Consider the following 20,160-nt stretch of genomic DNA (forward strand, 5'->3'; position numbering starts at 1 on the left):
CCTGGGTTGGAGCACGAACAATCAAGTTGAAACCTAAGAACTCCACATGCCTCTCCCATTTCGTTCATACCTGCCACAGTGACCCAGCCTTCTGTATGGCCCTCATCTAGGAAGTCCCACTGCTTCGAATTGCTGTGTCTGTTCAGATTCACTTTTCACTGCCTACCAGAGTGATCCAACATTATCTGACTTTCTAAAACCCTTTGCCAACTCTAGGATGCGTTTGATACCCCGAACTTTGAAAAAGAAAAATTCTACTAAACTATAAGTTTCCACATTGGCCATGACAGATGTAACCATATATAGAGTTAAACAAAATATGTTGAGAATTTGTGTACGTCACATATTAGGAAATGGAATTATATGGTAAATAAAACAGATGCAGACACATGGCAACCTACCCCCAGGAAATAAGTCATATCTTGAGGGACTTCTCACTTAAGAGTGTTTGTAAGGACCCAGAAATTGAATCATGGCCACGTTTGATTTGCTCTTTTTGACAAGCACTCAGTCAGTTCTTTTCACACAGTGACCTCCGTGATTCTCCTCCCAAGCGCTCACACAGCATAGCACAGTTTTCCTGACTGTTGGAATCTGCCCCCATCCCTGCTCCACAAATAAGAAGGAGAAGGCTGGGGGCTGGATGGTGACTTAGCTGTTCAAAGGTCTAAACTGCTCTTTCAGAGGATCCAGGTTCAGGTTCCAGCACCCGCATGGTGGCTCACGGCTGTCTGTAACTCCAGTTCCAGGAGCCCAGTGCTCTCTGCTGGTCGATGTGGGACTCAGGCATGCATGTGGCACACGGACTAACAGCAAACAGGCAAACACTGAAGCCTATGGCTTCAAGACAAATCCAAAAACAAACAAACGGGAAAGGAAGATGGAATGCTGTCCAGAGACGTGAGAGCCCAGCACCGTCCACAGCGTCACACACAGACAAGTGCCCAGCAGGGCTCTCCTCCATCTCAATGAGGAGAACAGAGCAGAGCCAGCCTGCGCACCTCTGCCCCTCAGGTGGACTTCACCTTAGGAAGAGCTGACCAGACGCTCCAGCTCATTTTTTTTTTTTTTTTAATTTTCTCTACCAAAGAGGGAATAAATGCCACACGGTGGCAGTGTTTCTCAGAATTCCTCAAGCATGGGTAGACTGTGACAGGCTTTGTCTTCTCTGGTGTTTAAAAACAGTTGAGAGCCTTTCTCCTACCTTTAGAAAGTTTCTCCCTGAATTCCAGTGAACACGACAGGCTCAGGTTGGGCTGTGTGCAGCCTCTGTTAGGGCGCGTTCCCACCCCAGCACTTGTGAAAGGCAGTGTGGCAGCTTCCTAGGGAATCAGTGTTGCCCTTTAAGCCCTTGTGGTACTAGCTGTAGATGAGACAGCATGGTCTCTCTGACAGAGCGGAGAGGGTAATCCCAAGTTATTGTATGAGAATGTGCTTGGCACACCCCCTTCAGTGCTTTACCGAATACTTGCCAAACACCCAGGCATCTCAGTGGGAATGTGTTTATCACTAGTAACAGATATGTGGAAAAGAGGCCTCAAAAAGGGCTTATGTTTCTTGCATAGTCCTGGGACAGGTCTCGAAAGTCCAGGGCTGGCTTGGTGAGTTTACGATGTAAGCTGCTTCCAGCCTGTTTCCTTGGCACATAGTCCTTACACTTAAAAGTGGCTATGGAGCCTCCGTCATTATGTCGCCACTTTGTGTGGTAAAAGAGACAGCAGGCAGGAAGCAGAGCCAGCCTCTGTCAGAGGCACGTGACCACCCCAGACACAGTGCAAGTGTTGGTAACATGGAATAAGTAGGAATGATGCGGAAGTGTCTGCCTGTCTGCCTGTCTGTATGTCTTCTTACCACACATGGGAAAGTGAGTGACAGATAACCCTCACAACCAGAAAGCTTCAATTGCAAGTTCAGAATGTGTACAAGAAGAAATGCACGCAGATGACGAGCTGCCCTGCTACAGACCCAAGTCTCTGAGAGAGGGCAGGACTCCAGGAACCGATCCCTGAGGGGCTCCACAGGAGACTGCTCCAGAGGGGTGACATCTGAGCAGAGAAAGAAAAATAGGTACTAGGAGCACATAGAGAACTGGAAAATGAAGAGGCCCTCCAAGTTGGCAGAAATGCCGTAACACAGGAATCAGAGGGAATCGCCTTAGTGGGCATGGCCGTGGGGTAGTGGACATGCGGTTCACTCTGTAATCCTAGAACTTGGGAGGAAGGCAGGACAGTCGCTGAGCTCAAGGCCAGTATGGAGTATCCAGTGAAACTCTGTCTCAGGAGACCAAATAAATACATTCAAATGTGAGATGAACTGGGCCAGAGAAAACTCTTAAGGCGGCGCCAAGTACAATTTCATAGCGTCCTGACCTTTCAACCCATGGGGCTGATCAGTGTTGAGATCGAGAGAAGGATTTAGTTGTCAGCCTTGTTTTTCCCTCTGATGCCATCGAGTTACGGCTCTAGGATAAAGTTCTCTAGCAGCATCAGTAGTTATTAACAGAGAAGTGCTTATGGCGAGGCACTGTTTTCAGCATGTTACACTTGTCACTCATTCCGACCTGAATTAAGGGGTTAGAGCACATGTCGTTTATGGGAGGCTACACATCATTATCTCGTTGCTGGTAGGCATTATCCGAACAATTTCACACCTGGGAATGAGATGCAGCTTTTGGTGAGCACGTGCTACTGTAGCTTTCCCTTTTGAGATTGATGTCGATTATAGTTGTCAATCAAATACACCCAGTTAACAACAAGCCCTTACCAGGCAGAAGGGCTCAGTGAAGAGACCACCCTTACAGCAAGCCACTCCACAGGCCTCTTCTTATGTAAGCTAGATTCTGTCACCTGTGGGCTCAGACTACTAATTCACTTGGTAGAGCTAGGGAAATACTTCAGTCAGCAGACTGCTTGCCTGCTGTGCGCCTGATCCCCAGGGCTGCACAAAGCTGCCAGTATAATCTCAGCAGTCAGAGGCTGAGGCAGGAGGATCAAGGCACTTCTCAGCTATAAAGCAAACTCAAGGCTATCCTGGACTACATGAGACCCTTTCCCACCACCACCACCACAACAACACAACAACAATACAGGATGTAGTGGTTGCATGCTTATAGTTTTAGTCCTTCAAAGATGGAGGCAGAAGGAGGAGGAGTTTAAAGTCACCATCAGCTTCGTAGTGAGTTTGAGGCAGCCTGGGTTCTGTGAGACTGTCTTAAAACACAAGAAAGAAGGAGAGGGAGGGAGGGAGGAAGAGAGACACACACAGAGAGAAAGACAGAGACCCAGAAAGAAACAGAAAAATAAATAACAAAAATCTTGCTACAGAGTGATCGGCAGCCGGTTGTTTGACTATCTCCCAAGGGATCCTATTACTCCCCCAAATCTCCTGTGGACTAAGAAGAGGCCCCCTCCAATCCCCCTGTCTGGAGCTATAGAGCTCTGCTCTTTTATTTAGATGCCTTTGTTTCTGCATTGACAGAATATTCCTCTGCCTGATAAGAAATGAAGTTACCACAAGGGCTGAAATATTCCTCTTCAACTCGAATCTTCCCAGTTCCAACGCCATCCCGAAACAGCAGCATAATGGCATAGATTTTAACAGCTTAGTTTTTTCTTCATCAAATTTTGTCTCTGGGAACATGCAGCGAAACTTGGCCAGCAACACAAGCAACAGCAATAATAAGGCCAAGTGGTAAGAGAGCCTCAGAATAGCAAATGACCAAGCTACCCATAGCCTAAAGGCTTCCCTGACATCAGAAATGCCAGAAGTGGGGGAACAGCAGGGAGCTCGGGAGGCCAGGGGTCTCATACAGACTCTCCAAGCCCCTCAAAATTCCCATTAGGCCTATTTGGAAATCCCATAGGCCATCTGGAGAACAGCAGAGCCCAGCAGATGGCATCATAGGCTCCACCTCCACAGAGTGAACACCACGGAGGCCGAGGCCACACTGGAGAAGCTGTAGAGCTGAAGACAAGAAAGAAGAAAGCTATAGGAAGGGTGTAAGTAAGGATCGGGGAAAGTGTCCAAGTGATTGGATAGAATGAAATAGGCAAGAAGTGAGGTGAAAGACTCTGGGAAAATGAAAGTTTGTGTTTGTTTTGTTTTATTTTTTTCAGGACAGGGTTTCTGTGTGTAGCCTCAGCTGTCCTGGGACTCACTTTGTACACAAGGCTGGCCTCAAACTCAGAGATCACCTGCCTTTGCCTCCTGAGTGCTGGGATTAAAGACATACACTACTAAGAGCCCAGAAATAAATAGATAAACTATCTAGTCCTAAAATAAGACTGAGAAGATTTAACGTTGACAAGAGAGGGACTGGGGAGGAAGGAGTGCATGCTGACGATGAGTCCAGATGACACAAGCCTGGGACAAGCCTGGGGAAAAATCAAGGCACCAAGAAGAACAAGAGAATTCAGGAAAACTTTCCTGAAATTGCTATTGGACTCATGCTGAAGTATGTGCTACTTTCTGGGAAGGTTAACCTAGAGTACCCAATCTTTGAGACTGTTTCTAAAAGAAAAAAAACACCTTGGACTTTATAGGGAAAAAAATATCCTCTGGGCACCCAGGCTAAATGAATAGGCCCTTTGTAAAGGGAAGAAAATCCAACTGTTGGCAGATTTGTCTGTTATGCCAGTGGACTTTGTATCTAGCCCATCTGCACCTCGCTGTAGAGATGACAGACACACGGTTAGAGCTCTGCAGGGCTCTTGGAATGGTATTCAGATGAGCTTTTCCTTGGGGCCATTGCACATCAGAGCACACATCAGAGAGTTAGAGAGACACCTTCCTATCAGCATTAACATGTGCTCGTGGGGCCAGAGATGTGGTAAAGGCTAAAGGTGCTTGTTGCCAAGTCTGATGATCAGAGATTGATCCCTGAAACCTACACGGTGGAAGGAGAGTCCTGGATCACTCAAGTTGTCCTCTGGACTTCACACACACACACACACACACACACACACACACACACACCTTGGCATGTGTGTGTTACTCTATCAGTAAATAAATGAAACTTGTGTGTGTGTGTGTGTGTGTGTGTGTGTGTGTGTTGTGTTTGAGACAGGGTTTCTCTGTGTACCCCTGGCTGGCCTGGAACTCTGTAGACCAGGCTGGCCTTGAATTTAGAGATCTGCCTTCCTAGTGCCTGGATTAAAAACATGTGCCACCACACCTGACTATTATTATTATTAGTAGTAGTAGTAGTTTCTTTTTAGAGACAAGGCTCTCTGCATTGTCCTGGCTGGCTGTCCATATCTTTTTTACCTGTTTAGTCCTAGAATCCATACTAAGCAACATAGAGGGTTCAAGCACAGTAAGCAAGGGAGATGATGGAGGGAGGAGTGCTCCTGGGACAGTAGGACTCCACAGCAACAGCTGACTGCGGGCAAACCATGACGGCCCAGAGCTCTTGGGTAGAGGAGCCCGGTGGCATCGTAGGGGGTTGCACATACGCCTCTGCCTAACATAGGCCAAGATGGCACAGACACTGGCATTATCCACACTCAGTGCAGAATCTTCGGCTCACTGGACTACATTTCCAACTCGAAGCTTGATTCATGCCAGTTAGAGATCTGGTTGGTCCCGTCCTTGCAGGCCAACACAGGCCTTGCTAAGGATGGCGGCCTTCACTGCTCATTTTCTGTATGGTAGGGTGTCCGTCTGCCATTGCTTGGGCCATTACACTGACCAAATAAAGTTACTTTGCAGAGGGAAAAGGCAGACATAGAATCTGTAGCACATGAGAACAGAAGCATCAGGGCTCGTTCTAATGAAATATGTAGCCATGAACGTGCCTTTCTTGCCTCTCTAGTGTTTCTCCTATCTGTTTCTGAACACTACCCTAAAAATATTGTTGTTTTTTAAAGATTTATTTATTTATTTATTCATTCGTTTATTTAATATATGTGAGTACACTGTCATTGTCTTCAGACACACTAGAAGAGGGCATCAGATCCCATTACAGATGGTTGTGAACCACCATGTGGTTGCTAGGAACTGAACTCAGGACCCCTGGAAGAGCAGTCAGTGCTCTTTACCTGCTGAGCCATCTCTCCAGCCCCCAAAACATTATTCTTATTACGGCTTTTGGAATGTTGTATAATAAAATGCTACCAGGTTTTGACCTTTTCAGTGAGAGATTTAAAAGGTGTGTGTGCTCACAAGCCTGTCCTCTTGGAACTACTGACAGTAATTGCTAAGTCTTGAGATACTAGTAATTTATTGTTCTTAATAGGAAAAACGTGGTCTTCGAGAATTGCGCGTTCTTGAGAACTTGAAGAATATGATCCAGGAAACAAATGAGCGCATGCTTCCCAAGTGCAGAGAGACCATGCAGGGTGGCCTGGAGGAGACCCTGCAGAGATGTAAGTCTAGCTGCTGTGCAGCCTTGACCTCCTATCCCATACCCAGGCGTGTCCTCCTTAGTGTTGCGGGGGTAGGTTGGGAGCGGAGGGGAGCTCTTGACTGGGGCTAACCAGGGGAGGCCAGCTACACAGAGACTGTCCAATGTGGTCACTCTCCTGGCTTCAGGATCCAAAGGAAGACATATGCACAAGCATTGCACAAGATGAGCTCTTTAGCATAGGAGAAAATTCTTGCTTTGTACCTTTAAATGTTTAATTTTATCCATTAGAAAGTATATGATGACCAGGGAAGTAGGGACTATAGGAAAAGTAGGATTCCACAGCAACACCATTATTTATATTTTATCAGTTTTCTCATTAAGGAGAATATTTCAATGAGAAGAGGTAGCTGACAGAGGAATGCTTGTTAGTGTTCTTTAGTATTCGACTTTAACAGAAATGAAAGTTGATGTTAGTGTGATGTTAAAATTAGGATGTCAGAACATCGAAGTTTTTCCTCAGATGTGTACAATAAGAACATGCAGCTTGTCCACAGAGGGATGACAACTGATGACTGAAGCACTAGGCGCAATCAGCCTTGAGGGAGGAGGACAGGGCTGGCCTGCGAGGGAAGGGGACAAAGCCAGTCTGTGAGGGAGGGGGGCAAGGCCAGCCTATGAGGGAGGTAGACAAGGCCAGCCTATGAGGAAGGAGAGCAAGGTCAGCTTATGAGGAAGGGGGGCAAAGCCAGCCTGTAAGGGAGGGGGACAAGGCCAGCCTGTGAGGGAGGGGGACAAGGCCAGCCTGTGAGGGAGGGGGACAAGGCCAGCCTGTGAGGGAGGGGGACAAGGCCAGCCTGTAAGGAAAGCAGGAAAGAGGCCTTAGTTAGCAGTTCAGTCCCATAGGGTCATGTGTACTCTGACACAGAAAGAAGGTTTAAAAGGCTAACTCTGCCATGATCATATTTGATTTCTTCAAGTAGAACTGGCTGGAGTGGGGGTCGTAAAAATAAAAGACAACATTGGGCTTTTGTATTGTGCTTGTTTGTCCACAGAACTGAATTCCTAGGTGACAAGCATTCTGTGTGTGTGTGTGTGTGTGTGTGTGTGTGTGTGTAGCACACACTTGTAGTAACAATGAACAAAGAGGCTATGGATTTAAAAGAGAGCAAGAGGGGTGGATGGGCAGGTTTTGGAGGAGAAAAAGGGAAGGGGAATGATGTAATTATCATCTTGGGGCAGGGGCGCTGTGACAGGTGACAGCAGAAGTGACATGCTCCTTCAACTTTCCTTTCAAATTGCATTTGGGGTGATCCAAAAATGAAAATGACCTGAGGACAGAAAAACAGATTTTTAAGATCAGTCACAGAGCCAGGAAGGAAAAAAAAAAGACAAACAGGACATGATAGCGCCATGTTTAGGAATGGTGATGTCATACTCACTGCCGCAGGAAGGCAGCAGATCTAATCAATTCCTCTCTTGTTTTGTTTTCCTACTTTTGTTAAGGAAAAAAAAAATGATTGGGAAGCCAATCCTTCATCCTTAGATGCCATCTGTGATCTAGGAACGGTTGTTAATGGTTGCCGAGAATAAAGCTTTGAAAATGAGAGCTGCGTGCAGGCTGCATCTGGGAGGTGGAGGCTTCCTAGTATTCTGAAAGAGAAATCACTGTCCCTGCCTGACGTGGACCTGGCTGGGTTAGCCCTAGGCAGGGAAGGAAAACAATTAGCCACTCCAACTTCAGAATGACACAAGGTGGTCCTATAGAGGTCTCCCTCTGCTGAGGGAATTTCACTACTGAAAGCACTTCATCAGAGGACAGGGAGAGCGAGTGCAGGCTTTGTGTGGGGCAGCACAGTGAACAGGGCCCTCAGTGCACCATTACATGACACTGCTCATGCGTGAGGAGCTGCTGTTGAGACAGGGTCTTTCCTGTGGCTTAGGCTGGTCTGGAACTCACTCTGTAAACCAGGCTGTGCTGTGGGTCTCGCACTGAGCCTGGGTCTTGGAGTTTTGGCTAGACTGTGTCAGTCTAGCCAGTATGGGGCTTGCAGACACAGCAGCTGGAAATCCAAACTTAGGTCTTCACACCCGTATAGCTTTCTCCTCATGATTCTTAGAATACTACTTAATCTCTTAACAAGCGCGTTTGCTGTGCTTTCTCAGGAACCACCATGTCCATCCTGAGGTCCTGTTGTTAGTTCCTCATTTGTGAAAGAAGTAAGACTCAGACAGACACAGGAGAGTTGGGAGAAAAGTGTTCTAGGGGAGCAGGAAGTGCAAACGCCTTCGGTGGGAGTGGGATGAGCACAGTGGAAGGCAGCACTTCTATGCTGAGGAGGGAGGAGGGAGGAGCTCAGCAGGAGCAGGACTGGGTGTGTAGCAGGGTTCTGCAAGCATGTCAGGAGTCAGTGGGCCAGCAAGAAGGCAGACCAGTCACAGGTGGCAAGGCTGGCCCTTGGCCTGCAGACCAATGGCCTTTGACAGAGCAGAAGTAAAGTTCAGCTGGTGATGAGAGGTCTGAGGAACTCAGGGTTCACACCAGCCTGGGAGTGGTTTGGAGCAGTATTTTATGACCGGAGCCTTTCCTGAGACCCACCACATGAGGTCTGGTGTAGAAGCTTCCACTTGTACCATCCCACCAGCTCTCTGAAAGTCTTAGATTTTAAAACATCTTGAATTTGGGGATGTTCACCCTACATTAGAATGTTGTCTCTTAAGAAACAGAAATGACTAGTGAATTCTCAGACCCGGGAGAGGTAAATACTGTAGCTATATCCAGGATGAACTAGTTAGAAGGCAGGAGCAGAGGCAAGAAATGAGAGGAAAGCTGACTGTGGGGGCCGTCTAGCTGTCAGGCCTTGCCTCTGAGAGAACAGCTTAACGAGTGATAGAAAATGGGCTGACAGGCTCAGACCATGGGCCTCATTGCTCTGAATGCAACTGTGAGTTCATCTGGTGCTGTCCCATTTTAGAGAATATTGACTGAGGTTGATGCCGACCTGTCAGGGGGCTTAGTATCTCTGTGCTCTTTGGATCACAGCTCAAAGCTGTCATGGTGGTTTTCCAGCTATGCCATCCTGAACGTGTTGACAAATGTACTTTTCCTCTTAGCCATTCCTCCAACTGGAACTGATACCCGTTTTTAATACTCTCTCTTGAGATCTAAAGAATCCAGAGGTGTCTTCCTGACAGAGACTGCCACTGAAATCCCACTGTCTGTTTTATTTCAGTGCAAGCAGCTACTGACTCCATCCATAGACTCCAGCAGAGAGAACAGGAGCGGAAAAAGGTGAGAATGGGAGACTTGAGCGAAGGGGCCCAGACTTCCCAGACCTGTTACTACACTATCAGCCGTTGCTTCTAATCCACTGTCTCTGAATTCGTTTTCTGTGATCCAGAGACTAAAAGCCTGAAAGATGAGGCCGGAGAATGGCTCAGCAGTTAGGAGCACTGCTCTTCCAGCAGACTCAGCTTCCGTTCCCAGCAACACATGGTGGCTCACAGCCATCAGTTACTCCAGTCCCAGGGAATCCAGTGCCCTCTTCTAGCTTCCTTGGGCACTGCGTGCACATGATGCACAGACATACATGCAGGCAAAACACTGATACATATTATAAATATACAGAAATTAAAAAAGGTTTAAAGGAGGCTAACACATGTTGTTGAAAACATTGCGACACTGTCATCTTTTTAAATGTTTGTGTGTGGTGGGCTGTGCAGTGTGCCTGTGATCTTTTTAGGGGTGTGTGTGTGTGTGTGTGTGTGTGTGTGTGTGTGTGTGTGTGTGTGTGTGTGTGGTGATGGTGGCCTGTGCAGCGTGCTTGCGGCCAGAGCTGGACATGTGGTGTCCTCCTCAGTTCCCGCTCCCTTGCTTTTGGAGACAGGGACTCGTGACCCTGGGCTCGTGGATTTGGGTGCATTGCTGAGCAGTGAGCTGCTGCCGAGATCCTCCTGTCTCTACACCCCCTCCCCAGCACGTAGTTACAGCGGCCTGCTGCACCCCCACGATCTGTATGTAAGTACTTCACCACCTGAGCCGTTCCCAGCCCCCGGCCATTTTAATAATTCAAATAGAAACTGTTTCTTCAACATTTCCGTATTTTTTCTGAAAGTGTTGTTTGTCTCACAGAGAAAGAAAGGAAAGAAGCATGGCTCTTGCCTATGAGCCCAAAGCTGTGTTCTGTGTGGTATTATGCATGTCCCTTTAGAATAGATGGACAGCCACAGGAGGCTGGGAAGCCTTAGCTAGACAATGCTCTGCTTAATTTGAATTGCATCATAACTCAAATGTGGAAAAACAGGGTAAAATGTAAGGTAATGAGATAATTTGGTGTTTTTACCTGGAAATGTCTTAGTGTTTCTATAATTTATTCATTGTTCTAAATAAATAAAAATACACATCACATTCACTAGAACAGATGTTGAAACTGCTATTCACTCTGAATGCAATGCCCCTGTCCTGTGTATTCTCATTAACTGAGGTCTACCACAGCACAGGTAGGCAGTGGGATGAATCTTTCCAGAGTTGTGATTTCACGTCCTTTATTCCATTCTGGGTGCCCGTAGAGAGTTTTGAAGCTCAACAATTGGATGGCATAAGCTTTACTGAAAGGACCTGGTGTTTAAGCCAGATGGGTAGGCTACCCCAGGGTTCCAGGGCCAAGCTCTGGAAACCTGGCTTTGCTGAGCACTGAGGATATAGAAGTGTGGTTGGGAGACCTGTGTCGGGTGGAGGCAGACAGCACTGAGAACTGCAGGCAGGGGCCCAGTGGACAGGCCAGCCTGGGCAGCACGTGCTTTTCAATCTTGTGCTTTACCAGTGGCCACCAGGGGGAACACTTTCTTGTTTGTTAAGGTTAAGGCAGTTTATAGACCTAGGGAGCTAAAATGAAGGACTCTTAAACCACAAATACTAATAGAAGACAGGCCAAAGTGCGCACTGTGGTCAAGTTACGGTGCCTTGTGTGATATCAGCAATGGGAATGAATAGGAAGGTGTGGCTGTCCGTGTCTGACCCCATTTGGAAGCAAGGGTTCTGATGCTGGTGGGTGGAAGGGGGCTGAGGGAGGGTGAGGAGAATGGCAGAAGCAGAGACAGATGATGGGAGGAGGCGAGGCAGTGAGCACTGGCTTCACTGTCTGATGACTGCCCTGCCCTGGGTGAGTGCAGAGGACCCTGAGGCCTGGGCCACACACTTTGTAACTGGGACAAGAGCGCTTCTGTTTGTGAGAACAGAGTATCTGGTAGAATGCTGGCTGCAGTTCTGTTTGTTTTTTTATTTTGAGACGTAATCTGATAGAGCTTAAGCTCAGCTTGTATTTGCTCTCTAGCGAAGGCTGGCTGTGAACTCCTGGCTTTCCTGCTTCTTGATCCCAAGTTCTGTGAGAGACTCTGGCACTAGGCCTGGCTCTGCCTGGGAGTGGGACATCCCGCAGTGTTCTCACCATGGGCTAGCGGTCAGTGGCCTTGCGTCTGTAAGGGGTACTCTGAGTCCCCTCCAGACATTTAATAAATTAAGTCTTGACATTATGAAAGATGGGCATTTTCAGAGACCAGCAATAAGTGAAGAGTCCTTCCATGCTTGCCGGGATAAACCTTTAGTCTGAGTCCTAATCTCTTCAGCTTTATATACACCCGGTTATCAGAGCATGGGAAGCGCATGGCTACGGGTCCTAACAGTTGCTGGATTTTACTGCCACCCTCCTGAAAGTTTGACCAGGCTGAGGTTTTAGTACTAAGATACACATACACATGCCATACACACAACACATACATATATACACACATACACACACATACATACATGTACATACATATACACACACATACACACATATATATACATACATACATACACATACCTACATACATACAGACAGACACATACACACCGCATGCACACATGTGCACATACATAGACACACACATTTGTCATAAAGGTAAAATAGGTCCTTGTACCTCAAGTATATACAGATGAAAAACGACCCCAATTTGCACTTTCCTGCCTAATAGTGGTTGTTGCCTTGGGTTGTCCTGTTGGCCACAGTGTGTGTATTTAAAGGTGGAAGTAGTAATGGGATAAAATGGCTGTAACCATTAATCAGTAACTCTTTTATGTTAAGACAATTTGTGGAATTTTGTGGGAAGTAAATTGATAAGCATCATTTGTCCAAATCACATTTCCCACAATTGATATCTAAAAGAACATTCAAAAGAACAATATATGCCCATTCGGCTGCTGTTCAACATGTCTTAAGAGCTACCCTAATTCAGAGTTGCGTTCTTGGTGCTAAGAGAATGAACTGAAAACAGATGGCTTGTGAGGTCCACTTACTCTAAAGACAGGTCATGGAAAGGTGAGGTGGCCAGGGTCAGTGGTCAGAATACAAATGCCGCTCCATGTGTATGAATCTACTTTGGCCGCCCTGTCCAGCCACCCCAGTAACAAGGAATGACCACGAGGGCTTCTGTTTCATACTGACCAGACATTTACTAGTTCTAGCTAGCTTCCTTTATGATGCTATCATGAGAGCAGTGACATCACATGAAGCCGACATGAAGTACATAGAGTTTGAATATAACCATTGTTCTTGATAGAAGTAGAAAGCGCAGAATAAATGAGTACATATGGCTCTGTGTAAAATAATGTTAATAGGTTTTGTACTGATACTTTTTCCTAAAGTCATTTTCCTTATGCCCGTGTAAAGCACGTGAAAAGCTAACGTCATGTGTGTTACTTTCTAATAGACACTTTGAAGCTTCCTGATGCAGGAGCTCATCAGTACCCCTCAGGCTGGCCTCGGCCTCCAGATGCTAGGATAACAGGCAATACCCACCATGTTGGCTTCCCAGAGGCCTTCCTAACCTCATTTGGCCTATTCAGAATTTTCCCTTAGTAGAGTCCCTCAGCCTTGGTGCTCCTGGCACTGTAGACTGGATGTGTAATGGGGTTCTCTATAGACTGTCCTTGGCAATGGCTTCTGTCTGCTAGATGCCAGGGGCATCTCTCCCTTCCTGTGTTTTCATGCCAAACATCTCTTCAAGATGAAGAGAACTACTGGCTTAGACTAATATATGCAAAAATATTTCTCCCGAGTATATAGGCTTCATTCATAGTCTTGGTTCTAGATGTAGATTAGTTTCAGGATCATTTTCTACTTAAATATCTCTAATGTGGTACTAGAGGAAGCCAATCTAATATTAATCTTACTTTCCCTGTTGTAACTTAATTTTCTCATTTGACCAAGTAGATAGAAATGTTAGCATTATAGCTACTGACTTTGACTGCACAATTGTAGCCCATTAACCAGTTTCCAGGGCCCTGAAACACAGTACTTGTTAACACCAATTCATCCTCTATCCCCATGCCTGGCATCCAGCATTCTACTTTCTGTCTGTATGAATTAGACTCTCAGACGTGTCATGTACATGTACTTAGGTGGCCTTGAACTCACTGCGTAGTTATGTGTAGCAGAGGATGACTTTGAATGTCTTCACCCTTCTGCCTCTACCTCCCGAGTGCTAGAATCACAGGTCTGATTTCTTGTTCGTTTTTGTTGTTACTCTGGTTGTGGTGGTGCTGGAGATTAAAGCTAGGCAAGCACTCTACCAACTGAGCTGTTTCCTAGCCCAAGATGGCTTGTCTCTTCAGAGTCTGCTTTTCAAGATGGCTTGTTTCTTCAGAGTCTGCTTTTCAAGATGGCTTGTCTCTTCAGAGTCTGCTTTTCAAGATGGCTTGTCTCTTCAAAGTCTGCTTTTCAAGGCTTGTTCACAGGGTGGTATGCTACAGAATTTTTGTTCTTTTAAAGGCTGAATAGGTACACAATCATGTATGTATAACACACACATATTCATGCCCTACATTTGCGTGTAGATATGTGTGCAATCACACACTGCACTTTATGAATCTGTATAATCTGGACACCTGGATCACTTTACCTATGGCTGTCCCAAAGAGCACTGCCTTTGACATGGGTGTACAGATACCTGTTTGTGCCCTCCTTCATTCTTGTGGGCAAATAGCCCAAAGGAGAATTGCTAAATTATATGGTAATTCTACATCTACTTTTTTAAGAAACAACCATATCCATATATATATATATATATATATATATATATGTATATATATGTATGTATGTATGTATGTATATATATGTATGTATATGTATGTATAGGTCAGAAAACGGCAGTGTCCATACACAGACTGTGTCACTTCTTTTTTTCCCCCTCTAGTTTACAAGTCAAAATCCCAGTAAAGCTTCCCTTGCTGACGTTTCTGGGTAGCTCAGTTTTATTTACATGTGTGTACACTTATAGTGTTGTCAATTCATGGGCATAAAACTAACTTAAAACTGATGATTAAGCAAGGGGAAATGGAGTGACTTGAGGGACATGGCAGGAGAGCCACGGTTCTTCATTGGGGTGGGAGTTGTCAGCTTTTCAACCTAATGGTCACTTGGGCTTTGAGTTCAAGGAGTGATTTGCCTGATAGCAAAGTGTTACCTGGATAAGTATATACATACATACATACATACATACATACATACATACATACATACATGCATGCATGCATGCATGCATATATACATACATACTTAGTATGCAACATTCTGCAACTAGAGAACTTGGCTGGAGAGCTGGGTTTATCGGAGAGAACTTACTGCGTGTGGACGGTGAGGAGGCTCAGTGAAGAGGCCCCACTACTCCTCCACAGGACTGGAGTCTAAGTCCCAGCACTCACTTCAGGCAGCCACACTGGCTCATAACTTCAGCTCCTGGGCATCCTATGCTCTTTCTGTCTCCATGGGAACCCCCACACACGTGACGTGCACGTGCATAGACACGTGTACATATAAATGAAAATGAATAAATAAACTTGAAAGAGGACACAGTGCTGTGGCAGAGGGACAGCATTCATTCCTGTCCCTGACACAGTGCTGCCCTCCTCCTGTAACGCCAGCTCCAGGGATCTTATGCCACTGACTTCACATGCACACACGGGCACACACGGGCACACAGACACATGTGCATACATTTTTTAAAAAAGAGTAGAAATACTGATCTTTGACACTGGCTCTACTAAGAATCTCTTCTAACAGCCACATGGCTTCCAGTGGATACGTCAGGTGGAATGAACTGAACTGTGACTTTACTTAAGATACCTGTGTTGTTTGCATTACTAAAACCCTATTGCTAAAACCCATGTTATTAGAATGAAGAAACAAACACTTAACTGACGGGGATAAAAGCGGTGTGGCATGCTTTCTAGAAGCTTGCCGTGACTTGTATAATAATATTTACCTTTTATTCAGTACCTCAGGCACTGAGTAGGAGCTTGACAGTCACTGCCTCCAGTCTTTATAAACTTGATTTACGAACATGATTTTCTTCCGTTCTTTAGGCTAAAGAAGCATTCAGCTTGCTCAGTGTCCTGCAGCCCGTGATGGGTGACCGTAAATTTGACACGAGGCTCCTGTGCCTCTTCTCAGACCTGCGTCTCTCCCCATTGAGTTACACTGACCTGGGTGTTGTCTGGTACACAGGGCAGCCTAGGCAGCTGCTTTGTGGAATAAATCCAAAGGCCAGCTGAGCCAGTCGCAGAGAAAGAGAAAACCGACATCTGAGCATGTGTGTTACTATTCCCTCTGTTTACTTAAAAGGAAGGCGAGGGCTGATGTGTGGCACACGGCGAGTAAGGAAGTGAGTTGCACAAGGTGCCGTTTTTATGACGTGTGCTTGCTTTCTCTTCTTGCTATGTGCCTTCCCCTCCAGACTGTCAGTTTTTGTGGTTTTGTTTTGGTTTTGGTTTTTCATTTTGTTTTGGTTTGCTTTAAAAAATTTCTTAGAAGTAATTTAACAAACTCTTCATGTTTCATTCAGTTTCTGGAGAATTCCAACCCGTAAGACTGACAACTTAGAACAATAATGTGTTGTGGAAATGGGTACTTAAACAGTTTCTCAGATGCATCCGATGCTGGAACCCTGTGTAGCCTGTCTTCTCGCCTCCCGCTGCCTGCTCACACCCAGTACACTGCGCTCCCACTGCCTGCTCACACCCAGTACACTGCGCTCCCACTGCCTGCTCACACCCAGTACACTGTGCTCCTACTGCCTGCTCACACCCAGTACACTGCGCTCCCACTGCCTCCTGCTCACACCCCAGTACACTGCGCTCCCACTGCCTGCTCACACCCAGTACACTGTGCTCCCACTGCCTGCTCACACCCCAGTACACTGTGCAGCATATACGACCCATTCAAATTCCCACTTGAAAACTCTTGAAAGTGTTCTTTAAAATGTTGGGAAGCTTGGCAGAAAACCTATCACCAGAGTTTTGTTTTGTTTTTTCCCCTCTTGCAAAAGAATTGTGTAAAACTGCCTTTCCAAAGACCTGCTATTCAATGCTCAGTAGGAAAGGCAGGGTCTCCATGCTAAGCAGACCTGAGTTTGACTCAGGAGCCCACTTATTAGGTGAGAGACAATGGAGAGGCAAAGCCTTGAACCTTCCTTTATTTGTTTCTAAAATGAGATACTGTTACAAGGCGGACTTTTAGAAGTGGGTAAGCTACGCTGAGCAGGTCCCTCTGGAGTGCATTTCATAGGCACCGAGAGCATGCTGGCATTTCATAGGCACCGAGAGCATGCTGGCTTTTGCAGAGCCCCCAAACATATAGACTGCCAGAAACAGTTTTACCTTTGCCAAGTGCTGGTGTTGGCATTCAACTTCAGTCTATTTGCTGACCTTTTAAAAACCATTTTTTAAATTAAAGGGGGTTGGGCATCCCATGGTCAGTTGTTCTCTTCCTTTTGACCAGCTGTGCTCTGTAAGTTTCCTCTTGCTGCAAAGAGCTCTGCTTTGATCAGGAGTGAGAACTATACTCATCTGTGGGCACAAGGATAGGGTAGACAGCGATTGGTTACTACCAAGTTATGAGTGCCACTATGCACTGTGGGGATGTCTTGCTGTACTGATAGTTGTTGTGGTTCTTAGGCATCAAGTGCATCCCTCCTCTGACAGCTTGTGTAGTTCCTCTGGTAGACCTCAGGGAGGAGGCTTTCAGGTCAAACCCAGGTCAAATCTTCCAATCCTGCCTCTGCAGCAGCTCAGACTTACCTTCGACCTCTGGGAAGGAGCTACAGGCGACAATAGCCTGTATCCTTTTGGGAGTCTCTTAGACTCTCTAGAGTTGGTGTACAGGAGTTTAGAAGGGCTTCACATGTTCTGTTCATTTGTCAAAGACTCTGGTAGCTTGTTTTGTAGAACTTAGTCCAAATCCAAATCCTTTTTTTTAATTTCTACAATATTTTATCTGTAATTTTTATACTCAGAAGAAGGCAAACCTCTGTTGGTGTAGAAATGTTAAAAACCATCTTGAAAATAACTTATATACTTGACCAGATGGAGATAGCACTTAAAAACTAGACTGAACCAGAAGATATCTTGAATTCCCCAGTGACTGGTAACCTGTGATTCTTTCTAATGTATCAAAAAGAAGATGCTTCAGAAAATGTAAGACAGTAATTTTACTTCATATAGTAACTTCAGTATTGATTTTTAGACTTGATTAAAACCATGTGTAGTTAATCAGAACTTTGAGAGAAACAAAAGCATGAAAATGATGAGTTTTTGTCATGTAATGGCCCTAGAGACAGCTGGTGATTGAGCACTTGCCCAGTGAGCTCCAGGCTCCAGGCTGTCCCTGTACCAGTTCAGATCATTAGCACAGGGAAGACACTGAGCTTTTTAGAAATTCTAGAAATGTGAGCGTCTATGGTCACATATAGTAAGAACAGTTTCTAACATCACACATTTGTTTTGTTTATTTATTTGTTTATTTGTTTGGTTGTGAGGCAAAGCCACTCTGCATCCCAGCCTGGTCTTGAACTCACAGCAATTCTCCAGCCTCAGCCTCACAAGTGTTGAGGTTACAGGCTCCATGTATAGTGTTCTCAATGGATATTAAAATGGTCATGTAGTTTACACTGACTATCTGCTGGTTGCTGCAGTAGTGGTCGGTGGATAAAGTTCTCTTGTGTCATTCTGTATATGCCATGTGGCTTTCATGTTTTCTTTTCTCAGGTGATTAATGACCACTTGACAGCTAGTGAGAAGCAGCGTATGCTCCAGTGGGAGGAGTTCCTGAGAGGACAGCCGCAGCGCAGAGCCGAAGTGGATGCCGAGCACAGAAAAGCCATGGAGAGGCTCAGAGAGCAATATGCAGCAATGGAGAAGGACCTAGCCAAGTTTTCCACCTTTTAAGAATTTGATCTTAAAGAGACAGATGAATGGGAACACACCTCATCCCCCCAAATCCTCCCACCAACCATGTAGCCTCTCCTTCAAGCTTCGCAATACACTCAGGGGCACTCTTAGGTCTGAAGAGAGGCACTGCTGGAGCCAGATACATGCCCAGTGGAAGACGAGTGCTTGTGTACTTAGCTGTGGTCGTCTGAGGAAGAGGAGGGCACGTGGGATGCATTCACTGCTAAACAGATTGGCCTCTTCGGGGATTAGCTTAGAGGGTTCTGAGAGTAGATTTCTGCAAGGGTCCACTTCATTGTGCCAAGGGTAAATGGTTTGACATTGTGGATTAAATGGCAGATATGACAGCTGCCTGTCACAGCATCCTGTGACAGAGATGCCACAGTAGGCGTTGAACAGCTTGCTTGGAGACACCAGGTTTTGCAGTGCAACACAATGCCATGTGTTTCAATGGGTGACAAGACATACTTGATTGGTAGCCTTGTAGCACTTAATATTTTCGTTTTCTAAGCTATGCTTAGGAGAAATAACAAGTATTTTGACTTTTTCCTCTCGAAGGACCATCATCTTGCCCACAGAACTTACCTTGCTTTCCTGTCCATTTCACTCTGGGCAAGCGCTCCAAGGAATAGATAGCATCTACGCATGTTTCAGTTGCACAGTCAACAGAATCTGCCAAGAAGTCACTCCCAGGCCGTGTAAGATGGGCTCTGGGTGGGTCAAACATGCTGGCCCACACAGTGGGTGATCTGAGTCAGAGATAAATCCTCTTTGTGTTAGCATCTGACCTCCAGCAGGTGTGTCCGGATGGAACAGGACTGTCCAGCACCACTGTGATCTTTCCGTGCCTGCACTAGTCTAAGGAAGGACTGCGGCAAATGCCATTTGCTGTAAACTAAACAGAAATTCCTGCAATCGTTGAGGAGATGCATAGCCAGTGGATTTGAGGTGTGGACGGGTCTTTCTAGTATTTTCTGTTCTTAAGTAAAGAAGGGCAAGGCAGAAAATTCCTACCTGCCATTTTCTCTCAGTGTTCTTACTGCAGAAAATTGACAATGTGTGCCTGTGTGAATGTATGGCCGACTGTGAAAGCTTCATTCTTGGCTCATGTTGAAACGTGATTAAAGCTAATAGAAGAGATGAAATAAGTATTTGAGATTTCTTTCAGCAACACTGAACTTCTGCCAACTTTCTCTGTCTGCTACTGTAGGCCTGACAGGTTCATCAATCACCCCGTGCTCCCTGGACTGAAAGAGCGCTGCTGACACAGAAGCATGCTGGAATTTTCTTAATTCTCTTTCAGCGGATGGAAAAGAACACTTCCAAAAATATCCCACACGTGAAAAGGGAAGGGAGGGAGCCACAGTGAAAATCCCCTTTGTATCACAGGAACCTTCTGGAATGTCCTTAGTGACCACCACACCATTAATAGCTGCCGTCACTAAATCAGAATTCCGAGTGCCAGAGGGCACACAGCACAGCAGCAGCTTAGGGTGGCTCGTGTGTATCACACACAAGTAATAGACACATTACCTCCTAAATTTGTACACGA

At 45.9% G+C, this 20,160-nt stretch overlaps 1 protein-coding gene across 3 annotated transcripts in view; it reads left to right on the forward strand.

The window, feature by feature from the left end:
• Bloc1s5 (biogenesis of lysosomal organelles complex 1 subunit 5) overlaps window positions 1-19,753 on the forward strand; it is a 24,185-nt gene extending 4,432 nt beyond the window's left edge. Inside the window, exons 3-6 of one of the 3 annotated variants that reach the window (XR_015640799.1) lie at window positions 6,236-6,365; window positions 9,577-9,635; window positions 10,231-10,361; window positions 18,426-19,753. Coding sequence is in view for 2 of the 3 variants with exons in the window: in XM_087590527.1 (XP_087446653.1) it covers window positions 6,236-6,365; window positions 9,577-9,635; window positions 10,227-10,361; window positions 18,426-18,605 (504 nt within the window). In the remaining variant the exon portion in view is untranslated. 3 annotated transcript variants of the gene reach the window in all.
• The last annotated feature ends 407 nt before the right edge of the window (window positions 19,754-20,160 follow it).

This window comes from Rattus norvegicus, chromosome 17 (genome assembly GCF_021556685.1).
Source record: "Rattus norvegicus strain SHRSP/BbbUtx chromosome 17, alternate assembly SHRSP_T2T, whole genome shotgun sequence".
In the NCBI taxonomy this organism is placed as follows: Eukaryota; Metazoa; Chordata; class Mammalia; order Rodentia; family Muridae; genus Rattus; species Rattus norvegicus.